Source organism: Thermobia domestica, chromosome 5, assembly GCF_964235325.1.
Source record: "Thermobia domestica chromosome 5, izTheDome1.hap1.1, whole genome shotgun sequence".
NCBI lineage: Eukaryota > Metazoa > Arthropoda > Insecta > Zygentoma > Lepismatidae > Thermobia > Thermobia domestica.
The window spans coordinates 295,910,788-295,936,528 of record NC_137458.1 but is presented as its reverse complement, the minus strand read 5'-3'; the positions used below and the strand labels follow the sequence as shown (position 1 = coordinate 295,936,528).

At 34.8% G+C, this 25,741-nt stretch overlaps 2 protein-coding genes across 7 annotated transcripts in view; one reads left to right on the top strand and one right to left on the bottom strand.

The window, feature by feature from the left end:
• GC (gamma-glutamyl carboxylase) overlaps positions 1 to 5,176 on the top strand; it is a 66,798-nt gene extending 61,622 nt beyond the window's left edge. For all 4 annotated transcript variants that reach the window (XM_081760329.1, XM_081760330.1, XM_081760331.1 and 1 more), the window contains exon 11: positions 1,815 to 5,176. In XM_081760329.1, coding sequence (XP_081616455.1) covers positions 1,815 to 2,230 — 416 coding nt within the window. In that variant the 3' untranslated portion in view covers positions 2,231 to 5,176. The remainder of the gene's footprint in view (positions 1 to 1,814) is intronic.
• A 7,029-nt stretch (positions 5,177 to 12,205) lies between these two features.
• Positions 12,206 to 25,741, bottom strand: part of LOC145686721 (vesicular glutamate transporter 2-like) — a 98,476-nt gene continuing 84,940 nt past the window's right edge. For all 3 annotated transcript variants that reach the window (XM_081760325.1, XM_081760326.1, XM_081760327.1), the window contains 5 exons: positions 24,944 to 25,067; positions 20,524 to 20,657; positions 17,064 to 17,206; positions 15,314 to 15,434; positions 12,206 to 12,491 (listed from right to left, as the gene is read on the bottom strand). In XM_081760325.1, coding sequence (XP_081616451.1) covers positions 12,240 to 12,491; positions 15,314 to 15,434; positions 17,064 to 17,206; positions 20,524 to 20,657; positions 24,944 to 25,067 — 774 coding nt within the window. In that variant the 3' untranslated portion in view covers positions 12,206 to 12,239. The remainder of the gene's footprint in view (positions 12,492 to 15,313; positions 15,435 to 17,063; positions 17,207 to 20,523; positions 20,658 to 24,943; positions 25,068 to 25,741) is intronic.

Below are 25,741 nucleotides of genomic sequence, written 5' to 3'. Positions count from 1 at the left end.
AGTGAATAATATATTTCTCTTGCTGATTTTGTAATTTTCTATTGTGGAGGGGGAATGGCATCGTCTTTTTTGCAAAAAGAAAAAAAAGAAAAAGAAAACGGAAAAACATAATCTAAACAGATTTATTTTCTGAATGCTAATTGCAAGGTTTTCACAGGAACACTTTGGTTTCCTCAATATAGTATCTCTATCAGATTTCCGAACCATCCCTCCTTTTACAGCGGCATTGGAAATCGGATCGGGAGAATCAGAAAATGCGAATGAGAGACAAGAAAAAAATCTACAAAAATAGAAAATTTCAAGTACCGCCGGCTCCAAATTAAGCTACTCTTGCTTCAATGGTAACAGATCAGACCTTTTATAAGTCTTCGGTCTATTTTTCGTATTCTGCTTCTTATTTCGTGTTCATAGATAATTAGGAAATGAGTTACTGACATCTCAAAATAATTCTATAAATATTGCATTTCGTTTGAAAAGTTGCTTGGGCTTCAAGGGGTTATATACTGAAACGGACTTGAACTGCTAAAAGATAATATTTTCAGTCTAAAAAGGTTTTAGCAGCTATATGAGCTCCGAAACTCTCCATATACAAGTTTTAGACTCGTATGTGAAGTGTGAGAAATAACTTTACCCCATAATATTCAGTAACGTTATTTGGAACAGATACATTGTAACGGCATTAAAGTATACTCCAGTGCCGTTCCAAAACTGTATTATTGTTTTAAAACAAGATCTCAGTTTGTTTTATTTTAATATTATGTAGTGTTTACGTTTAATTGTTATTGTTTAGATAATATATGAAAGCCGAAACTCAAAGTAGAGAAGTATTCGAATTTTGATGCCTGTACATATTGGTATCGAACAGACCAGAGATCCTTTTTGATTAAGTGTGTATGTTTTGTGATATTTTTGAGTCAAAATTTTTGTCACTGTCTACCGGAAAGTGCTTGTAGGTAAGTTCTTTAAAATTAGAATGAGCGTCCAGTATTATCTTTAAGCTAAGCTTCAGGAATGTTTTTTGCAGTGGTACAGTCGTCTAATAAAGTGTGTCGTTTCATAATGGGACTAATCTAAAGGTGGGGGTATATTGGTTAGTTATACGGGGTGCCCGAGAAGTCCCCAACCCCGAGGTTTGAATACCACGGAGGGCATTTCAGTATATACAATAATCGAGAGTATATATATATATATATATAGGGTGTTCTAAAAGTGGCGCCCGAACTATAGATAGCTACTTATTATATAGCATTTTCGCTTTATCTTGACCTAAAAAATAACGCTCTTTTGTTTGTGAGCGCCATTTTTAGAACACTCGATATATACCTAGGTATATATATATATATGTATATATATATATATATATATACACACACCATGTATCCTATGGATCTGTATGTGCTCCATCCATGTCCTCCACACTTTCGCACAATTCTTCATCTGTCTTGTACCGACGATGAAAAACGTGTGTCTTGATTATTTCTCACAATGAGTTGTCTGGCGTTGTAAGGTCCTGCCTTCGTGCACAGGTCATACTGACCCTTACCCAACTGTGTAACTGCAACCACTAACATCACCCTTCGCGTCACGATTGAGATGCTTCTCGTGACCTTGAGCGCAAGGATATCAGATAGTACACAACTAAAATTAGGACTTAACATTGTTCTCTGTGATACTCATACTTGGGACACTGTGTATAAAAACGAACATTTACTCCGAAAATTAAATTGTCACACCTCGTATATCTAGTACCTTGTTATCGTTATCTAATTTATAACACACATTTGCTTATTTAATTTTTCTGAATTGTTTTCTAGGGCTAGCTTTGGAAAATTTTGTGCAGGGCGATTTGTCAAATGTATCACTATCTGTGTTATCTGGAAGTGTGATATTTGAAGATTTGAAAACCAGCGTGAATGTCTCTTTGGCAAAGGGAGACAGTATTCCAATCCCAGTGGCAGAATTCCACAAAGTGCATACAACTTCGGAGACGCCAGCTTGTTACATGTATACGTACGTGAACCAAACGCGACAACAGAAAGTAGAAGCTGGAGTTCCTGGCGCCAGCGTCGAGGAGGAGTTAAAACAGAAACAGAAGGAAGAAGACCCAGGACTTTTCGAGGAAGTCAAAATTCGAATAGATAATGCAGCACGCGCTGTAGCGCTGGTTAGTAATTCCATTTTGAATATTTTGTACTCTGTTCCAATGGTGAGACGAGTGCGTATTGGCTAAATTTGTTTTTCTTTTCTTTTTTCTAAGAAAAAAAAAAAACATTTCATTAAAGTCATTTTAATTATCAAGTTGTCGCTCAAATTGATATTCGTTTATGGAACGAGACAGTTCACCTGTTTCACCAAAATTCATTAAATCTGTTTCTCGATTGAAAATGTGTATGTTCACTGATTGCACCTGGATTCACTTACCTGGACAATGATTTTAGCCACGAAACTGCGGCCTTCTTCAGGTCAGTATTATGTACAGGCTGGTTTCCATTTGCTTCTACATATTTCTTAAGAACAACTTACATATATATATATATATATATATATATATATATATAAGTATAATCTTGTCTAAGCACAGATCTCAATTAATTAAGTTCCTGTACACAATAAAGCTTCTGGACAAACTAAATTAATGAGAATGTAGAGAAAATTATAGTTAAAACATATATATATATATATGAATAACAATCTTCTTCACTTCTGTCATGTTATTTGTTCACATACGTCAGTGGTGCCAAGTCTTTGTGATAATCGATTTTTTTTTTCTTTCTAGTTTTATGATAATGACCAGGATCGGCCCTAAGCAATTTGTCGCCCCCTCTCCCCTTTCACCTCTAGAAAGAGCAAATCTTAAAAGACACGATTTTAAGTATGCTGTCCCATGAGTAACAAAGTGGAGGGAAAGGGACTCACACTCAGAAAGACCTAAACACTACAAATACAGTCTCGTTGTGTCTGTTTTATTCCTTAAATAATAGTTATGCTAGTGAAAGATAAAGCAAACATACTTACAGAAGAAAAACGGTAATCCTTTTTATATAATTCAATATCGAGCTTCAATCTTCATATATTAGTTAGCAATTTCAGTGCAACTAGCTTTTATATTTTTATTTGTTGATTTTCCTTCTACATCTGTTAAAAAAATTTTTAAAAAATCCACCTTTAATGATAAGGAACTTGTTTGTGACAAAGACAAGACTAGTTTTCATATCAAAACTGTGATAACTAGATAAATGGAACAGGTGTTCGTTACTGTTCGAGAATTGAGGTCTTGTGTTTCACAACAATCAAGCAATTCATGCTGGGATTTGTTTGACCGTTTGTTTTAGCACTGTCCATATGACCTTAAACTAATGCAACCTAAACATGATTTATGAAAGTAGTATTCAAATAGAAACTCAGCTTAGTAAATTTATCTACCATCATCATGAAGTCTGTTTCCAATAAGAAATATTTATTTTAAGTAATATAGTTACGACATATTTTGCCGCCTCATGTAAATGCACGTGTTGCACATATGGTAGAGACGGCCCAGATAATAACAATGATTTCTACGATACAGTTCAATGCAACCTTTCAGCACCGAGGTTACATGAGGCGTGAACATATAGTTTAAGATGGAGTCTTCAATTCTCCCACTGGAAATCGAACCAAGGACCACGTGCACCAGCGCCACTAGACCAGGGGGAAGGGCTATTTATGGATAAAGTTGTTAATTATATGACTCCATGTTTGCCTAAATTATCCTTGTTTAAATTCAACGTTTGATTTTTTATTCTAATGTACTGGCAGTGAAAAAGAACACAGCTTTGCTTGAAATCATTATTCAGGGAAATTAATCCAGGCGCCAACCATTTTCAATGAATACATCATTTTCAGTTCGTTTTGTAATGCTCAAAATGCAAACTTCAATTTATTACTTATCGATTGATTAAAATTGTCGATTCATCAACATTCTGAAAACCTTTTTAAGCGAATCACGTTTCAACGATATTGACTTATTCATAGTACTAAAAAACGTTGGCAAAACAGTAATTATTTTCTCCGTTAAATACTTTGTAATGACATATAACTTGTAACGATCGTTTGTGAAACAAACACAATGACTTTTATATAATTTTGTTGAAAGAAATTAGTCTTTTGAGGTGCAATACTTCACATTAATATTGATCTGCCTTATTGAACGGAATACATCGACCTTAAATCACAAAAAAGGCGCAGACAGCGAATATATATATATGTGTGTGTGTACTGAAAACACTGTTGCCGTGTTGTTTATGAACAAATTGAGGACGTTGTTGTTTTCAGCACATTGCAAGAAAGCCATAACTATCCAGACGGACAGATACCGAACCTGTTAAGTAGTAGTATGAGATTGGATTATTCTAAAGAGATATTTTTGTAGAGCTCTTAGCATGTATGGATTGCAATTGAGGTGACATGTGCCAAAACCCCCAAAGAATGTTGTGCGAGTTTCCGAGAAAACTATGGTAATGATCCCTTGTACAGGGTGTCTACTAAAATTCCAAATTTCCCGAAATTTCGTGACTTTTCCGTGACCTTTTCTTTACCAAATCATAAAATTTTCTAATATTTTGAAAAGCGAATTTGGGTGCGAATTAGGCCGAATTTTCATCCATGCGATAGAAATGTACTTTGCTTGCGATTTGGTAGCGTCTAAACCCGCTACCCGCTACAGTTCATAGACATAGTGGTGAATTTTGACCTTTTATAGAACAAAATTTTCCAATCTGTACTTACATTTGTACAGTTTAAAAAAAATCGTGACCCAAAAGCTAAATTTCGTGACTTTTTTGTGACTTTCATGACCGTTTTCTGATTTCGTGACTTTTTCTCGTGACATTCGTGACTTTGGTAACCGATAGACACCCTGTTGTACCAGACGGTTGGCCATTAAACAAAGATAATGGCTCTGTGAACACATGCACCGATTGTCCTTAGTAACAATCCCCGGTGTCACAATATTACTTCTGTGAAAAGATTCGAACTGTCAGAGTGGAAGATACTCAAACATCTCCATGTTTCCCCCGATATGACCCCATGCGACTTCGGTCTGCTCACTAAATTCAAGGACTTCCTGAGAGACAGCAATGTCACAATAGAGACGTTAATGATAAAATGAACGTCAACAATGAAAACATTAATTTAAAGAGGGAAAGAACAAAACAACACTACCAGATCCATATCTTAAAAAAATGGTTTCATGGTGGCTCAGTGGTAGAACGCTTATCTCTGGTGCAAGTAGTCCCTAGTTCGATCTCAAGCCATGTGAGTTTGTAGTAGACATTTTTATGTTTATGGGTTCTCGTTTCCTCCAACATTTTCATTCCATCAATTATGTAATAATCGTTCCATCATCTGTCTTCTTCAGCCTAAAGGACACAATAGTGGGTAGCTCAATTAAAGATTTCATTTTTTTTTCATACCGTAAAATTCTATGATGATACCAGTATTAACTCATACACTAATTTGTCAGTTAATTGTGAGGATTTTTTTTCTATCTAGAAAAAGTTCTTTATGCTTAGTTACTTGTGATTAGCAACAATGGAAAGTGCTACCTATATAAATTATTGGTGTAATTAAATCTACAGAAGAACGAAAGCTCTGTTTATTCCATGTCCTTTGCCGTATTAAATAAACTTTTGCTGAGAAACACGTGGATAAAATAACTGAGAATTGGTCAACATAAACTGTTTCCAGCAGTAGAATGTGTTAGAATGTGATAGTAAGATAGGTACGGAAACGTACTAAAGACTTCTTTTTTCAGAAACAGATCCGGTGCTTATATAACATATAAGGTAATATATGGATTATTTATTTGTCGCTAAAGTAACTGAGATGACTTGCTAACTTGGAGGTGCATATCAATTAGTCAGTAATATCATCAAATCACTCATTTCAACGCATACGTTTCAATGACCAATTATCATCATCTTCAGTGCTCGTCCCTTAAGAAGTCTTGCTGCATGTAGGAAATATTTTGATTAGTTTGATGTCACAATATTTTGGGCATTAGCTACCACTTTCTTAATATCACTTCACTTGATATGAAGAACCGAGTAAGGATAACCCACTGAATCACTAGTAGTTATTTTTTAAACCTGTGTTCTTTTTCCATCTTATCTATACTTAAAATTTCATGTCAGTTGAATGGAAAATGGAAACCTGTACGAAGAACCGGTTCCCTAGGATTGATGCACAATCAGTACCGGTTCTTTATCAGGTGAAGTGATATTAAAAAGGTAGGATTGCTCAGGTGTATAATTTACAGGTCTCTTTAATATGACAAGGAAATTTAACGGCAGTAAATCAAGATCCATTAACGTTACTTTTTTTTTGGGGGGGGGATCAAAAGATCCAATATAATTCAATCAAAACTTTTCTTATGCCCTTATATCTGGAGAACTACATATAGTGTAGCCGAACCCAAACTATCACTTATCTCAATATGATGTGTTTATTCCATAGAAAATACGAAAACTCGATTTAGGGGCCGTTCAAAAATTTTGTGGTCCCTCTTCCAAAAACTATTGGCCAAGATCGCAATCTTTTGATTCATTTTTATGATCATTCTTAAAATTCTTGGCTAAGATCGCAATCTTTCGATCCAATTTTTTGGATCATTCCTAAAATTCTTATGAATGGAGGAAACTAATCAGAGTATGTAGCACATAATTCCGTAAGGAATGTACAATGAAGATGACAACAATTGATCGTTGAAATGTATGCTTCGAATTATCAATGGTTGCTTTGATGAATATATGATTTTTGAACTGTGGGGAAATTACTCTAAAATCTTTTCATGCTACTTTAATATGTTTTGCCATATTTGCGACTTGATACATCGACCTCTTGATGCACAAATTTCCAGGAAATGAATGATATAGTTTGCGAAATGCAAGAACAGTAAAGAATAAGTCCATACCGTCCAAGTTAAATTCAAGTTCTAGAAGCATCTTCCTCGTAGTAAACGTGAAAATTAAGTGAAGAGCCTGGTGGCTCAGTGGCAATGTTTGTCTCTAGTGCGAAGAGTCCAGAAGATAGTAGGTAATGTGAGGTTATAATAGATAACATATCTTCATAGTTTACTCGGAATTTCTTCCATTTCCTGCTATTATCTTCATACGACCAATTTCTTCATCATCCGTTTTCACTTTAATTTTTATCTCTAGCCGCCGCCTTCTCTCCTCAACAATAGGTTGGTGGGCAACACGGAAAACTTTTCCCTTCCTTGGGAGACCTGTTTTATACTTTCATAAGGTCTCTTCTTCGTAACTATATCTGGATATTCTATTCTTGATGGTCTTCCTCTTCCTGGTTTTGCTTCTGCCTTTCCCTCTGTCAACACGGTGATCCAATCGGAGTGCCGAATAAAATGGCCAAGCATTCTGTTTCTTCATTTTCCTATTATCTTCATGATCTGTCGCCCTTCATTAGCTTCCTTTAGTACGTCTTCATTCCTTTTTGTTTTTGGTCCATGACATTCGTAGCATTCTGCGCCAACACCACATTTCAAATACTTCCAGCTTGGTTATTTCAATTTTTCTCAATGTCCACGTCTCTGATCCGTAAAGTGCCACGCTCCATTTCAAGATCTCATAATTATAATTATAATAAATAATAATCTCTAGCCTATACTTAGTTAACGTCTAATACTTAGTTAATTTGGATATTGGGTATAAAGTTAGACAAAAACAAACTTCTCAATGGGGGCTGGGGGCTGAAATCATACTTTTTCTCTCGTGTACGTCACAAAAGACTTAAACAACCTTAATGGACCAATTAAAATTACAATCAATTAATTCGCAGAATAACTTGCATATACTTTGTACATGCATGTTAAATGTTGTGCTGTGAGGTATTTATGACCCTCAAAAGACTAATGTTCTGTTAAAATGTTACGCTGAGTAATGTAACTTGGTGAAACGAGATGTATTATTGTAACTCATATATTTTCACAACTCTGTATCCAATATGAGAAATGTAATAAATTCTCTTTTTCTGTGTTTCGTCACTGGTTTTCTTTACTAGCAATTCATTAACGATTACCTTAATATTACCATTGTGGTCTGGATAACACCATCTACAAAAATATTGTAGAATTTTTCACTTTATCATTTCACTTATAATTAAGTGATCCAATTACGTTAATCTTATATTTATTTAAAGACAGTGATTGACACATGTTTAATCTAATTGTTAAGGAGATAGATACTTTCTTTGTTGATTACGCCTGTAAGAGGGCTCGTGTACGGTTCCAACTACTTATTCTCTGGCCTTGTTCACCAGGTTAGGTAACCCACTCAAGATCGAATTACTTCATAAACACATTTTTCAATTTTAGTAAAGGAGTTCTAAAATTGAAATAAAACATTTTTAAAATGGTTCAGAGGCGCAGACACGGGGTCCCAAACTTCGTTACTCGACAGACATTTTTACACTATCTTAAGAAAACTATGGTTGCTCTAGGAGAAAAATTATTGATATCTTAAAAGATTTGATCTTACGCTAGATCTGTGCTCTTTCTTCCCTTATAAAAACAATTTAGGTTTCTTATTGTTTCTGAGTATTTAGGTGACAGTACTTTAAAATTACTTATCATTTTATCGTTGTAGAATAATACCAGTTTAATACTACGTAAAAGGAAGTAACTAGTAGATATGGACCCCCTCCCAAACTTCGGACCCTCCGCAACACAAATTTCTGGCTGCACGCCTGAACTGATTACGTTTTTTAAGTCAATTTCTTTGTTACAGAACTGAAGATTTTTCAATTCTTCTGTACATACTAACAATGTGGGAGTCCTGTACACATTAACAACGTGTCCAATTAACTCCTCAAAAATTATGTTACTCTTAGTTTGCATTAGATTACAAGAGTTAACCCTATATTGTGTCGTGATTCCTGTAGGTACTTTTAATAAGTTCCAGAAGATAACAAACCATGTGCACGGCAATTATGGCTTCATGTCTGTCAAGAGATGAAAGCTGTCAGAAAAGTCGATTAGTGGTATCAAGTTAGAGTATCTCACAAGAAATTTTCCTCGTTACGTATTCGTGATAAAAATTTGTCTGGAAGCTTTGACATCGTTCACGGAGTAAATGAGAATGAATATTCGTGTTACATAAACAGGTAATTCTGAACCGGAGGAAGCGACAAAAAACAATCACGCTTCCATTTGTGGAAAACTTGAATGTAATTTCAGATATATATATATATATATATATATATATATATATATATATAAAATACGTTAATAGCATAGGATCCCGTCCTTGCTTACGATCAGTTTAATCTGATATTTGCATTGGTATATATAAAATTGATTAAAATCCACATTACATAGACGTATTTTTTTTTCAATACTTTAAAGTGGAAGTGCTCTAGGCGACCGGAAGCGGTCGTGAGTGGTAAAATAGAGGTATTTATTTTCCCCTCAAGAATCTCAATACAGACTTACCTGCAGAGGCTAATCACTTTCCATCCGAAGAATTTGCAGACAGCTACACCTGTCAAACCGGGTTTCACAAAGCAATAAAACGGTAGACACACGCGTATCAACCTCTCAGCTGTTGTGTAATAGACTGATGATGCAGTGAGCAAAATGTCGTCAAAAATGAAAAGAATAATCGTTTTTGGGGAGGATATGTCATGGCTATTTCCCATGCAAACAACTCCCGCATAATAGTACATTGTTGGTACAATCCGCGGCAAAAAACCTGCAACATGAGGATGTAAGTTTATTGTGAAACTACGCCTAACAGCACAGGGAATGAATATAACGTGTAAGTGAAACGAATCACGCCAGGATAAACCTCGGCCTCCTCCGTGCACACTTATTTTGGAGCAAGAGACTTCGTCATTTCACAATAAACTTATATGCTCATGTTGCAGATTTTTTGCCGCGGATTGTACAATAGCTTGGTGGTACGATGGTCCACTATCAGTGTTATAATTAAACGTTATGCACAGTAGCCGCTTCCTAAACTCACATCACTAACGAAATCGCATCCAAAGGTAGCGTCAGTGAAACTTGACAAGATCTGTGCTAAAGAAAATGTGGAATATGGTAGTCTGTGAGCATTCATTACTGCAGCGTGTTTTGATTAAACAATTACATGTTGGCCAGTTAACAGTAAATCTGCAATCCATTACACAAGGCCAGCATGCTTACGTTAACACTTCGGATATTTTCGATAAAGAGTACATACGCTAGTTACATCGATTAATGTACTTTTGGACTTCTCAAACGGCGCCTTTCATTACGTCGAGTCTTCTCAGTATATAGTCTCTAGAAAGCCTGCAAGCATAAGCACAAAACCCCTGGTACAACTACAACGAAGTATGCTGCAGTGGAAACTGCGATGTTTATACTGATGGCTATCATTATCACATTGAGTATGAAATATCTTCAAGTTTTTTCGGGTGGAAACAGATCAGCTTCTGCATTGTTTCATCATAGCGCTCGCTTAATGTAGTTCGATCTAAATATAATCATGTAAAAAATTTTGCAAGCAACCATCTACAAAATACAAAATGTGTCCTTGTGTTCGTGATATTTATAACTGTGGAAGTGTCTCTAGGTAATATTCCACAATAATGGTCAATAACTTGAAACGTTAAATAACTTTTTGTTTGTTTCAAAAAAATAAGGTTAAACTAAATTTGGCAATCTGAAGTGATCAGCCGTGGTAAAACTGTCTTCATTCATTTTGTTCTCAGCTCCCCATCTCAAAAGGACCGATTACTATTTTCGCAGATGTTTGCCAAATGTACAATAGTTCGATCTTTAAATAAACAGCCAACTGACACTTAAAAATAGCAATATATAGTCATTTGGATTCTTTATATGCCAGAGAAGATTCACCATAAAAGTCAATACCTCAATGTTTCGTAGTGTTTTGCAAATATACGAGGGAGGACCCAAAAGAAACCGGACTTTCGTTCTAAATAATAATAATAATTTACATTTTTTACAAAATTCTTTCAGTCTCCTTCAAAGTACTCTCCATTAAATGCGATTCATTTCTCCCATCTTCTTTCCCACTGTTTGAAGCACCTCTGGAACTTTTATATCGTCCAATGCGCACTGCGAAGTTCTTTTTACAGCCTCTACACCATCAAAACATTTTCCTTTTAGATTTGGTTTAATTCTCGGAAAATGTCATCATGTTGGTCAAAAAGTTTGGATCACTTTCAATCTGATTTTTCAATTCACTCATGCCTGTTTTGGAATATCATCGATCATGAAACGACAATCCTCGCTGATTTTGGGGCAGAATTGTTCGATGTTTTCGTCGTTTCCCCCAGAATGAGCATGATCTTCAACACTCATCTCACCACACTTAAAGCGCCCAAACCACTCATAAAATTGTGTGCGGTTCATAGTATCCTTCTTGAAAGCCTGTTGAAGCATTTGGTAAGTTTTCGTTTCCAAGTTTCCAAGTATGAAGCAAACACACTCTTTGTTCCTTTGAATCTGCCATAAGATTTCGCAGGCGGCAAACGAGAACAGTTGAGAAAAACAATAATACGATCAAACGTTAACCTCCTACGCAGACGTCGCTCGGCCAACTGATCTGGGAAGGTCTCTACTAGACCCACCTAGCAGGAGAACTCTCTACTACGCCTAGGAACGGCAGCGCTCTTTCAGTCCGGTTTCTTTTGGGTCCTCCCTCGTATATAAATAGAAATGAAAGTCAGTAGGTTTGTGACTTAACAACTCTTGAACCACAGACCGATCTCGATCAAATTTTCAGCATAGATGAGGTTCAGGCCTGGAAGTGATGTTATCATTTCACTTTGACGGTGCTGCCTAAGGGAAGGGGGGGGGGGGATATTTAAAAATGATTGAAAATGACCGATATTATTGTCGAATCCCTTGTTTTCGGTGCCGCTGAGACGAACAGTGACACTTCCGATGCCGTTTAAATCCAAATTCAGCCCCCATTAGTACTTTATGTTCAAAATGAAATGTAATCTTCCCGTGCGAGGAACGGGTATTCTGCTAGTACTAGATAATTTTGTTTTTGAAATTTCAATTCTGATCTTCGTTTTCGATTACTTTGAAATCAAGTGATTTAAAGAAGTATGGATTGTCTGCTGCTCCCTTTTAAATGGATTCTATAAATTTTAAATTATTGGCATTTTATGCTGAATAGACAAAAATACACAGTGAGAATTAAGTAAAAACTAATTTATTTGTATACATATAATTACACATGTCCTTGTGTCTTTTCTCGAATATCATCGTGTGGGTAGTCCATAGCATTGTTCGTGTAACAATAATTTCTTTTGTTCGAGTGCTCCATTTCCAAAGTGTGTTTGTTGCTAGTTCCATCCTCTGTTGATGGTTGTTCACATGCCCATTGTTGTCTTTCTCCAGATGCGAAGATTCCATAAAAGAGAGCTCCACCCAGGTAAATAGCGCTTGCAATGTAGAATACTATCTTCCATTCTTCAGCTGTCTGTAATGAATAGTAAGTAGGTTTTACATACTTTTTTTTTAACTCTCGCCAGTTTATTGCATTAGTTATTAGATTACATCATATGAGAGTCACCCGGAAAATACGTCTTTGTGAATGAATGAATGAATTAATTAATTATTGATTTGTTTGTTTGAAAGTCAGCGGCAATTCTATCTGTCCTCGTTACAGTGAGGCTAATAATCAACACATAATCCACTAAAAAAAAAAAAAAAAAAAAATCAAAACATCTGAACTTCTAAACATTGTAAATGAAATGTAACTTCGACAAAAATATAGAATAAAACCAGGAAAAAATCCCATTTAAAAACAAACTAGACGTCGCGTCGTGAAATGACTAAAAGAATAAATAAAATACATATAATAAGGAAAATAATTAAATAAAATGAATAATCAAGCAAACGAGATAAATCCTTACAGTTAAAGCTTCAGAGAATGCTAAATCAATCCTCACGAATAAAAGCAATAATTCTATCATTAAAAACTAGTGATGGACATAAAAACAGTTTTCTAAAACCTGTTTCGGTTTTCTATCACAACTGGTTTCGTTTTTAAAACCTTTTCGTTTTCTATCAAAACCCAGTTTCGGTTTTAAAAACGAATTTCCGGGTTTTCGGTTTTCTCCAAACCAGTTTTCGGCTTTTAAATAAAAAATAGTTTTGCCCATCTCCCAAAATCTGACTATTATTATTAGTTAGACCTATGCAGTCTTCATTATACGTAATGGTTGATGTCATGTATAAATACGTATATGAGTGTGTAAGATGTCAATATTCAGTGGCAGTGATTTAAAGCGGGAATTTTCCAAAATGCCGAAGCACGGGTCCTATTATTTTAAATGAATTTATGTACAAAGTTTAATCTTCTTAAGTCAAGACGATTGTGAAACACTCAAATTTTCACATACATTTTGAACCCTATGCTCCCCTCTCTTCGGGGTTATGTGCTGTGACCAAAGCAACATGACAAAAAGCCAAGCTAGGCTATGGTCTAGTCATGTACCAAAAATAATCAAAATCGATCGAACGATCTAGTAGTACATCGTTACATGTAGAAGATGCCTCCCCCTTAAACCGAGAAATTTTTAAAATGTTGGGACAAGAGTGAACTTATTTTGGATGACGAATTTACATACCAAATTTCATTTTCCTAAGTTGAAAGAATCGTGAGAGAGACAATTTTTGCATAAATTTGAACCTCTTTCCTTAGGGTACGCATTTTAATCGAAATAACATGATGGAAACATGGGTTACGCCATGGTCCTGACATACACCGAAAGTCATCAAAGCGGTCCAACAGTCTGGGAGTAGTTCGTGGATAAACATAGTTTTATTTATTTTTACATATGTATGTAGATGCCTCCTGCTCCTCCCTCGATTAAAACGATAATTTTCCAAAACGCTGAGACACGACTCCGCTTATTTTAAATGAGGATTTGATATACCAAGTTTTGTATTTTTAAGTTAAGACAGTAGTGAGATACCCAATTTTTTTTCATAAATTTCGAATTCCGCGCTACTCCCGTAAGATACGCATTTTAATCAAGTAACATGATTTAAAAAAAAAAAAAAAACTAAACTAAACAAGGACCAAGTCAAGTGATTAAAATAATCAATATCGGCCTAGCGGTCTAGTAGGAGCTGACGGACAAACTTCGTTGCACTCATATATAAATAGATTAAGCTAGACACAGAAAGTGGTTAATTTTTATTAGTAGGTTATAGGTTCGATCCCAGCCCATATCGACTTTATGGTGAGAAAACAATGTGTGAGTTTTAGGCATTCTCTGCTATTTGTACCAATGTCAATATCGTCATTAACATTCATTTGGGAAACGTAATTTAAAGGAAGTCCCAATCCATTTCAAGTTATTACTTCATTATATACAAATATTGAAGCTATCTCTTATAATTATGATACATTTAACTTTTTTTTTTTTTTTTGTAAAATTAGGGGCATGGTGGCTCAGTGGTAGAGCGCTTACCTCTGGTACGTGGGATCCCTGGTTCAATCCCGGCTAAGTATGTGGTGGAACAATATTGTGTTCGTGGGTTTTCTCGGAGTACTGTTTCCTCCCTATTTTTCATTCCACCAATTATTCTGTCATCATTCACTTGCTTTCATCATCGTTTCCCTTGCTTTCATCATCGTTTCCCTTACTCTAAAAGGCATAAGTGTGGGATGTTAAATTGACATTTAATTTTCTTTGTAAAATTATATGTGGAAAGTTTATCCGCTTTGAGGAAGAGGATGTTCACAAATTTTGGTAACAAAATCCATACTGAATAATTGTCACAATAACAGACCTGCCAACCTGGGAGGAATTTTAAGCGGGAGACTCCCTCAAAATATAAACTATAATTGTAGCAGCCGTCGGAGGACGGATAAATTATTTGTCTCACACACACACGCGCGCGCACGCACACGTGTAAACACACTTCGGCCCTAAATTTGATCCGTTAGTTTCTAGTGTGAGTGACCAACACAAAATTGTCTAATGATGGGGAACAGGTACCCACTATTATTGTAGTTCAATGTATACTTTATTTCAGCCGAAAAATAAATTAAGTGATTTTTTTTTTTTTAATAGGAAAAGGCCTACCCCATTTCGACCATGCGGGAGAGCGGGACGAACGTCGAAATGCGGGAGAGTTGGTAGATCTGCAATAATTAAAAAAAAAACTAAAGATTTTTTTTCAGTATTATGTTCAGAATACAGAACACTTATCTCGGAAGGGAGCATGAGGATGAATGAAATTTAATAAATAAAGAATTCGAACATAGAAATCGAAGGAAACACTTACTTCATTCTGAACGATGTATCCTGTGATGACAGGACTAATGATTCCAGGCAGTGTGGCCACTGTATTAGATAGACCCATCAATACACTTGCATACTGTGGTGCGACATCCAAGTGATTTACACTGTAAGTTAATAAAATCAGTATAAGATAGTGGGCACAATATGGATATAATTCTAAAAATCTGCATTACTAAAAAGACTTAATGCACATGGCAAAGTAGTAACTTCTTTTCTACCTTTTAGAAGTGAAGAAAGTGTTTGGTTATATTTTTTAAATTAGGTTAAATGAATAAATCTTGAACCTTTATGGTTGCATAAACATTTTTGTGTATAAAGACAGTCAATCTGGCTAGTTTCTACAGGAAAAATCTAGTTTAAAAGATACTTAAACAGAAAGAAACGTAATTTGCATACGGAGAACACAGGAAGATTCTCTGGAATCTTTAGTAAATAGTATGTTTATCAGTGACGTTTCTTAAGGGAAGTTACAGTGGCAAAAATTTATTTTTTACACTACATTCTAAGAGAATAAAGCTTCATAATCTCCTAGACTTCGTACAAGAATTAGTAAAGTAGGCAAACTTTCTTCCCTTAGCTTATTAGCTTAGCAAAATTTATTTTTTACACTACATTCTAAGAGAATAAAGCTTCATAATCTCCTAAACTTCGTACAAGAATTAGTAAAGTAGGCAAACTTTCTTCCCTTAGCTTATTAGCTTAGCAAAATTTATTTTTTACACTACATTCTAAGAGAATAAAGCTTCATAATCTCCTAAACTTCGTACAAGAATTAGTAAAGTAGGCAAACTTTCTTCCCTTAGTTTATTAGCTTATCAAAATTTATTTTGGAAATAACGGTGGAATGTACACCGTTTCACCGAATTTCAAGGCTGGAACATACAAAAAATTACATTCCTTTTTAATTTACTGAAAACTGTCCTCAAATTGTCCTTCCATGCTAAAGTTATTTAGGAAACTAATTTCACCAAATGGAAAGAACTCTTGTCGCTGACTGTAAAGGTATGTAGTTATAAAGTTTAAATTTTTTACTGATGTGATTTCTGTGGACAGCCGCCACTAATTTCATCTGAGTAAAAAGCACACTTTGCATGTGTTGGGAAAGATCATTTTTTTAAGCCATTGAAAATTTACAATACTCTATTAAACATATCTTAGTACTTAAAAGACTAATTCGATTTTACTTAATAGAAAACCGAATTACAAAACTAGTATTTTCAACAAAAATCTTCTGACAGGAATCTCAACTGACTTCAACACAGCATCCGTTGAGATGTTTCATGATCTAGTTCCAAAGATTATCCATCAGATCCTAAAGAAATGTATATATCGCTATCGGAAAGAATGCTCTTTGAATTAAGGACCGCTCATCTCTCTTTTTGAAGTCTCTTATAAATGTGAGCCAGTTGGTGACTATGTATACTACTCTTAAAAGTTAAAACTTGCACTGTCTTAAAGTGTTATTATATTTATGCAGTAAAAGTTGTACTACTATCATAAAAAAAAAAAAAAAAAAAACGTAAAACACACTACATTCAGTACCTTTTTTATCTTACCACTTCTAATTGTACTCTTTGTGAGACTGGCAAGAGTTTCCTCAGTAAATTCTAACAAAAGTACAATCTAAATTCTTTGTTTAATTCAATGAAGTCGTCGAGAATATGTATGTACGCATTTTTTCATGCAATAACTTTAAATTTCCTCACAAATGTAGTTAACGTAACAAAATTTACCTGAAACCGGACCAAGCAAACCCTCCTAGACCTACAGCGATAGTGAGGCAGGCCACAGCAGCTGCAGGAGTCAAAAGATACGCCGCCAGCATCATAAAGATTGTTTGAGATAAAAACGCACCACATGTGAATACCTTCCTCACCTGGAATACATTAGGTAACATATTCTCGTTATTGCCATGTTTACTTCGAATAAAGAAGAATTGAATTATTACGAGAAATACAATATAATACAAACATTATTTTTTTTCTTTTCGACTTTTATGTGGAATCAGTTCTTACAGTACTTTTACTGATCTGTATTACAACAGTTTAATCCAGCTGATAAACTTTTCATTGCAGCTTTGGAAAATACAATATTGTTCATAAAAGTCCAACTGACCAAAGCAGTATATATATTTTAAGATTAAATATATGTGTTATAGTTTCGGCTACGTAGCATAGCCTTCCTCAGACACTATGAGAGCTCTGTAAGTGTAACACATATATTTACTCTTAACATATATATATACTGCTTTGGTCAGTTGGACTTTTATTAACAATCTTACATTCAACGTGTGTCTACTCTCGTAACACCAAACGGTTGACCTCCATTTTAAAATAAAAACCCCTAATACTTTTATTGTTAATAGTTTTATTTCAATGGTACTATTATGTTTAAATGTATTTATAAAGAGACATGTCTCGAGAAATAAGTTTATTAATTGTCTTATATTCAATGTATTAGTCTTGTCTTCAAAGTATAATAAAAATATAACACATACACAGATCTAAAACAATCCTGCGTATATAAGATACTGCAAGCTCTTAATACTCATTTCCAACAAGTTTATTTACGAAAGCGTAATACAAAGGAACGCTTACAAGTGACACCATTGCGTGTAACCATCAAAGCCAACACTTTTCCATTTTCCAATATAAAAATAAAAACAACGCTGCCCGTGAGAGAAGACGCCGACACGCCCAACCAATAAGTAGTAACTAACTTCCTAGTTTGGGAACTACTTTGCTGCTCACCGACAAAAGTAATACAAATGAATGCGAGAGACGTTAAATATATCTTCGTTAAACGTGTAGGCGCTTATAATAAGTCTAATACATATATATAAAAAAAAAAAAGAAGACGAACATCAAGACCAAGCCGTTTTATAAAACGCACAACAATAGCGGCAATACACCAAAAGGAAATATCGCCAAAGAAAGAAGACAGCAGCTGCAAAGTTACAAGGCCGTCAGATTCCACCGGAGACACCTCAGATCTTTTCTTACGTATTACATGTATTCTCAATTCAATTGCTGGGATACTACACATATGAGAATACCACAGTGCAACCTCTTACACTTACAAGGATACCACCGTACAACTTCGCATCAGTGATGCCAACCTGGAACGTTATAAAAATTTTATCTCGAGAGGTAGAAATTCCCATTTTTGCTCTTGAATTTCCCACGCAATATTAATATCAAAATTTTTACACCTTTGAATACATGAACAATGAAATCAGTGTACGTGTCATTTTCTTCAATATGCTAATCAATTATCCAAAAAATCCGATTCTCTGCGTTTATCAAACATCTTATAAACACACATTTTCCTTAATCAAAAGATAATTGAAAATGCTGATGAAAATAAGTAGGTTTTTTTATGGGTTTAGTATATCCATCACGAAACCTGCAACATGAGAATATAAGTTTATTGTAAAACGACGAAGTTTTTTGCTCCAAAAAATGTGTGCAGGAAAGGGCGCCGAGGTTTGGCCTCGCGTGATTCATGCCACCTAGGCGTTATGTTGATTCCCTACGCTGTTAGGCGTAGTTTCACAATAAACATACCTCCTCATGTTGCAGGTTTTCTGCTGCGGACTGTACCATGATCTTCCACTGAAAGTAATAAAACTAGAGAAACATTCAATCTTCAGTCATTTTGTATGGAACGTTTCGGAAATTGAACATTTCTCGTTTTACCTTCTTCCTTTAATTCTATTCTTAGTTTCATTTTTCGAATACCAAAGTACAATTAACGTTACTAACATGCATTTTATAGTAACAAATTTTGACAATTAGCATTATGCCCTAATAGCATGTTGGTTTGCAGCAAGTCTTTCACTATATTTGATTTCAACTTGCTAGACTTTCCGTGTACTGTACACCTGCTGCAGGCGTTTTGAACGAGTTACCCGCAAATGTCTAATTTGATTTTCACTTGCTAGATTTTACTTGCCTCGGAAGCTTGCTGCAAATTTGTAGCAAGTGTGTCTAATTTGCTGCCGACTGCTGTGCACTTACAGTGGAAGTGGAAACTTGCAGTAGGCTTGCTGTGCAAGTAAAGCCCTTGCAGAAACTTGCTTTGCAAACTTACCATCCACGTCTGCTGCAAGTTTGCTAGACTTGAATTGCAAATGTGCTGCAAGTTTGTTGCAAGTCATGTTTGCTATCTGGGTGTTCACTTTTATCTACTCGCCCATAGACAATTTTGCTATCGACAATAGAATAAATATATGAAAAATCCAATAAATCCTGCCAATTTTTTACGAAAATTCCCTTTATCCCATTTCAATAAATCGTCAAAAAAATCCCACGATATGAGATTTTCCCCACAGGTTGGCATCACTGTATGTCTATCCGAACGTTTACTCAACCTACGTCCTTCTATTCTTATTCTTACAACCACTTTGTGGTTTTTATAAAAAGGAGTGTCCAGTCATTAGCCATGTCGACTACTGCACTATAAATTGTTATAAAGTAGTAAAGTTGTATTAAATAAAATTAGTTTGCACTGAAATTGTCATGGTTACAAAATCAAGCTATAACCAAAATGGCGCAGGCATACAGCCCAAATTCGCCTGTGTTAAACAATATGGTTATATAGTTAAATTGTTGTGAATATGAAAACTAGTGACACCAGGAATATCCACACTTATTAAAATTTGTTATCCAAAATAAAGAAATCTATAAAAATTCAACACTTGTATTAAACAAGACATAGTATTAAACTGGAGTTCGAGACAGTTCTTTCTATCCTGATGCCATCTTGCCTCGAACTCCAATTCAAACAGTATCTGAAGAAATAGCATAAAGAAACAATTACAAAAACAGCTATTACAATTTTACAAAATACTTTCTGCCCACTGTCATTTAAATTCAAAATAACATCACTTTTACAACTTCCAAGTACATATTATCGTGTTAATTTCCCTTAATATGGGTAATATACTATAATTGTAATAACTGCCACGAAGTCTGAAAATGAGATTAATTTAGTACCAGTTCAGCTCGATTTGCAGTTCAGTTACTTCGAATGATGTTTTCCTTGATGGTTCTTTAAAATACGTATACATTAATCTTAGGCACTGACATTCCTAGTCGTTATCTATGAAAGAATGGTAATCGACTGGCATTCTCAAACCTATACAGACTGAAATAATTGTGAACTGAAGAATAAAAACGAGAATACACTTACCATAGTAGTTGATAAGATTTCTTTGGCCCTCAGCCAGTCAGCTAAATGACCAGAAAACTGTAATACAATGGCCATGACTAGGTAAGGGAGTGCAGACAGGAATCCAGTTTTGTCCAATTGGAACTGAAGAATGTCTGCAAAATGAATTCAGATACCAACTATAAACAAATATGTATATTACTATATAAAATTATACATAAGTAAGCATGATATTTTTAAGATTAAATCTATGTTGGAAGCAATTCTGTGAAATATTCCGAAAAATAGTTTCTATGGTGCATTGCTTGATCGGGTGGTAGCTAGGTAGTATTTTTGTTGTTAACAATAATAAATTGTCGCATGGCAGGAAATAATAACAATATTATTAAAGACTCGTTATAGAAAACAATGTTTGTTTCACTTATTTTATATTTTCAATACATTTATGCCTTAGACGTTCATGCTTTGTTATATAGTTGTACTTCTAAGCAATAGTATTTTCTATTTTGTGACGCTTGGGCACAATTTACTATCTTTTGTCTCTACTCTTACAGTAAATACGAGTATTGTTTTTGGCACTTACATTGTTTTGTACAGCGAGTCTTTAATTATGCTTAATTCCTTGTAAATTTAGTGTCAAAAAATCCTCATGTACAAAAATAGAAATATATTTATCGTTTACCTTATAATTACATAGTAATTTAAATAAACAGTGGTATACTTTCAGAAAAGTTAGTGTTCATTACAATTACTCTATTTAAAAAAATGTTTTTCACTACGGTTCCCTTTATTATTATTATTATTATTATTATTATTATTATTATTATTATTATTATTATTATTATTATTATTATTATTATTTGTAAATAACTCAGTATTAAGATTTGATATGAGAATTTTTGAAAATAAAGATTTAATACTTACAAAAAAATGAGCCAATATTTTTTTCAGGATCCATCATAACATGGAAGAATAATGTTTTGATACAATGTCAAATAGATATTAAATACCTAGCTACGAAATGATACAAACAATATTGTATTTTTATCACAACTGCATTATTTAAAAAAAAAGTTTATTGTTACATCCTAACAGGGTTCTGAATTATCAGATTTTGCAATTGAGTAGAACTTCTCCTAGACTGTTATACGCTAACATGTCTATCAATATCAATACAGGACATTTTAAAATAGACCCCTATATTTACCAATTGTTGTAAATCAATCATAATGAAAAATGTATTTATATACAGACCTGTATATTTCGACTGTCAACCACGATTTTCTGTTTCTTAAGTGAACTATTCCCCAGTTGTCTATTACGATGTCAGATTGAAAATCGAAAATCCTGTCCTTTCTAAAGGAAACTAGATATCACGGCCACAAACTAAAGTGAGACATATTGCCTTATGAACCATTTGGCCACAAGGCGCTTTAAATATTTCATATATAAGTTTTAAATACGTACAAGGATATGAGGATCGACTCGTGCGCTGGATATTACTAAATTTGACCGTCGCGAGAGAGAAAAGTTCTGAACAATTCTTACTCGAACTAATTTACTTCTATTTTTATTATTATGATTTTAACCTTTGGGAGTCCACGCCCGTTTTGCCATGTAATTCCTTTGGAGTCCAAGCAACTTTTTCAAGAAATGCAGTTTACTTTCAAACGCTAGTAGCTTATTCCCAAACTGGTCTAGAAGCGTGAAGCAAAAAACATAAAATGCAGGATTTATGGCCATTAAAGCACACGTAGCGTGACTGGGGCGGTGGTAAATTATTATTATTTGCGTCTCATTCGTGCTGACTTCCCCCCTTTCTGGAACCCCTTCCGCCCCCACAAGCAGGAGCGGGATAAGGGCGGAGCCAATGGAGTCTAGGCTCCGGGGCCCGCACGCTCAAGGGGTCCCACAAAGTCCCTCTCTCTAATACTAAAATATGCTATTTTCTTCCCGCTCGCGGTATCGCCAGAGTTGTCTTCTTCCACCAGCGTCTTCACAAACACGATTCTTATTTTGTGACGGAGTGAGCTATTTGGGCTTCTTTTACAAACCAAATTATTAGCTTGTGGTGACAATTTCTTTGAAATATATCTGTCTTTACTTAGAGCAAATCTATGAGGTTTTCCAAATCTCCTTTACTTTATTATTGTTTTTACAGGGATTTTTGACTTGTATTTGGCATTTGTGTGTTACACTGCAGTATAAGACCATTTAACTGTTGATAATGAATGTAATTAAACTAATTATTGTAAACTTGGAGCACATTAAAATATTACAGTAAAGTTCTCGATGTTTCGATAAGCCTATGAGGCTGTGGAAGGCAGCAAAGAAAATATATGCGGTGAAATTATTCGTAACATAGACCTCCTTGTAATAGTAGGCTCCAGGGCCCCAAAAGCCTTAATCCGCCCCTACCCAGAAGTAAAAGTAGTGGTGACTCTAAAATCTGATAGACATACTACACTGAAGGAAACAGAATGTTCTCTCTGAAAACCTTGCAACAACGCTCAGAAAATAAACCTATTTGATGCATGGTAGTATTATTATTATTATTATACCAATCGGATGGCTTACCAACAAAACACGGAGTTCCTCAAGGTTCTGTACTGGGACCTTTATTGTTTATATTAGTGATTAATGATATACCACTTAATATCTCAGGTAAATCCTTTCTTTAAACTGATTACACAACTTTGCTAAACGCCAGCAAATAATCTTACAATTGAAGTTACTGAATGAAGAAACCTTTATAGAAACCAGTGAATGGTTTATGGCAAACGGATTTCTTCCTAATGAATATAAAACTACTAGACAAACATTTTCACTGAACGAGTGTCCATTTCTTGGTATCATTCTGGATAGGCGATTTTCGTGGAAAGCACAAATAGAATATGTATGTGTAAAACTCTCCGGTATAATAAATTTAATACGAAATTTAAGAGAGATAGTCCCGAACAACTATATAACATCAGCATATTATGCTTTTCTTTTCGAAGTACCATAGAATATAGAATATTATTTTGGAGTAACAGTAACTACATAAATGAGGTTCTACTACTACTACAAAAAAGAGCTATTAGAGTAATTAATGGTGCATCATATAAAGAACACTGTAAACATTTGTTCTGTGAATTGAAAATTATGACTATTGTCAATTTGTATATATATTTGTATGTATGTTATCTCTTGTCGTCGCGAATTCTGTCGAAGAATTTGAAGCTTAAAATATATAAAACGATAATCATGCCTGTTGTTCTGTATGGTTGCGAAACATGGTCACTCACTCTGAGGGAAGAACATAGACTGAAAGTATTTGAGAACAGGATCCTGAGAAGAATATTCGGACCCAAGAGGAACGAGAATGGGGAATGGCGGAAACTTCATAACGAGGAACTACATAGTTTATACGGCTTACCCAACATTGTTAGGGTCGTCAAGTCTAGGAGGCTTAGGTGGGCAGGTCATGTAGCTAGAATGGAAGAAAGTAGAAACGCTTTCAAAGTCTTGACTGGAAGACCCATAGGAAAACGACCATTAGGAAGACCTAGGCGCAGATAGGAGGATAATATTAAGATGGATCTCGCAGAGATAGGAATACAAAGTAGAAACTGGATGCAATTAGCTAAGGATAGAAGTCAGTGGAGAGCTTTTGTGAACGCGGCACTGAACCTGCGGGTTCCATAGGCCATAGAGTTATATATATATATATATATATATATATATATATATATATATATATATATATATATATATATATATATATATATATATATATATAAAGGTTTTAGTACATGTAAAAGTATGTCAGATATGCAGCGTAGACAAGATATTCACCAATATAATACGAGATCTACTAAACAAGTTGATATATCGTATAGCAGACTATCAAAAATCGAAAATAGCTATACAATACAAGGTATAAAATTCATGAACAGGTTACCAATACACACATGCAAAATTTACCGATTACTCAATTTAAAAATAAAGTGTATGATTGGTTAGTTGCTGTACCATCTTATAATGTTAAGGAATTTGAGGAAGATAAATGTATATTGGTATAGGTAAAAAAAAAAAGGAATTTGCGTGTAGATTTTCATTACTCGTTGTCTATTGTCTATATACAGACTTAATGACAATAAAAAATATTCTATTATTATTATTATTATTATTCACAATAGAAGAAAACACCATTCTACCCTCATCTCTATATTGATTCAGATACATTTCTTTCAACAGAAAATCATTAAAAATAGTAAAAGGACCTATTTACTAGTAAATGACACTAATAACAGACTTTCAAAAAGAAATGTAAATTATATTGCATTTTAACGAATGTAATTATATATAGTTACTTGGGCGTCAAGGCGTCACATGGGAGTAAATATTGTATATTTACTTGGACTCCTAAAAGTTAATAATAATAATACTATTAACTTACCTTTCATAAATGTAGGTAGCTGTGTAAGTAGAGTATAGAATCCCCAGTTCTCACTGAAGTGCGCCATCACAATTGCCCAGACAGGAAATGAAGTAAGAAATTTCCCCCATGGCTGCTTCTGACCCTAAAAGTATTGAACATAGAATTATTCGTTTCTGTGATTACAATTTACAACAAAACAATATAAGAAGATTGAGTCGCATACAAGTGGCCAAGCTTAAGATCCCAAAATGTTCAGGAAATCACGGCATTACCTTCTCTTTTAGCTCTGTATGTGTCTGCCATTACTGCGGGCTATCACCTTGCACCGGAATTTCCAATATAGCAGACTTCTGAGAAACTGAGAGTGGAGTTTTTTCCCATTCCTCGTTACAAGTTTCCCAAACGTAATATTTGAAAAAATACTCTCCACTTAAATCATACTGGGGGTGAATTAGGGATGGCCAGATCCGGATATTTTTGGATCCGGATATCCGGATATCCGGACACTGGATCCGGATCCGAGATTTCGGATCTTGGATCCGGATCCGAAATTTCGGATCTTGGATCCGGATCCGAAATTTCGGATCTTGGATCCGGATCCGAAAATCCGGATCTTGGATCCGGATCCGAAAAACGGATCTTGGATCCGGATCCGAAAAACGGATCTTGGATCCGGATCCGAAATTTCGGATCTTGGATCCGGATCCGAAAAAACGGATCTTGGATCCGGATCCGAAATTTCGGATCTTGGATCCGGATCCGAAAAAACGGATCTTGGATCCAGATCCGAAAAAAACAAATCTTGGATCTGGATCC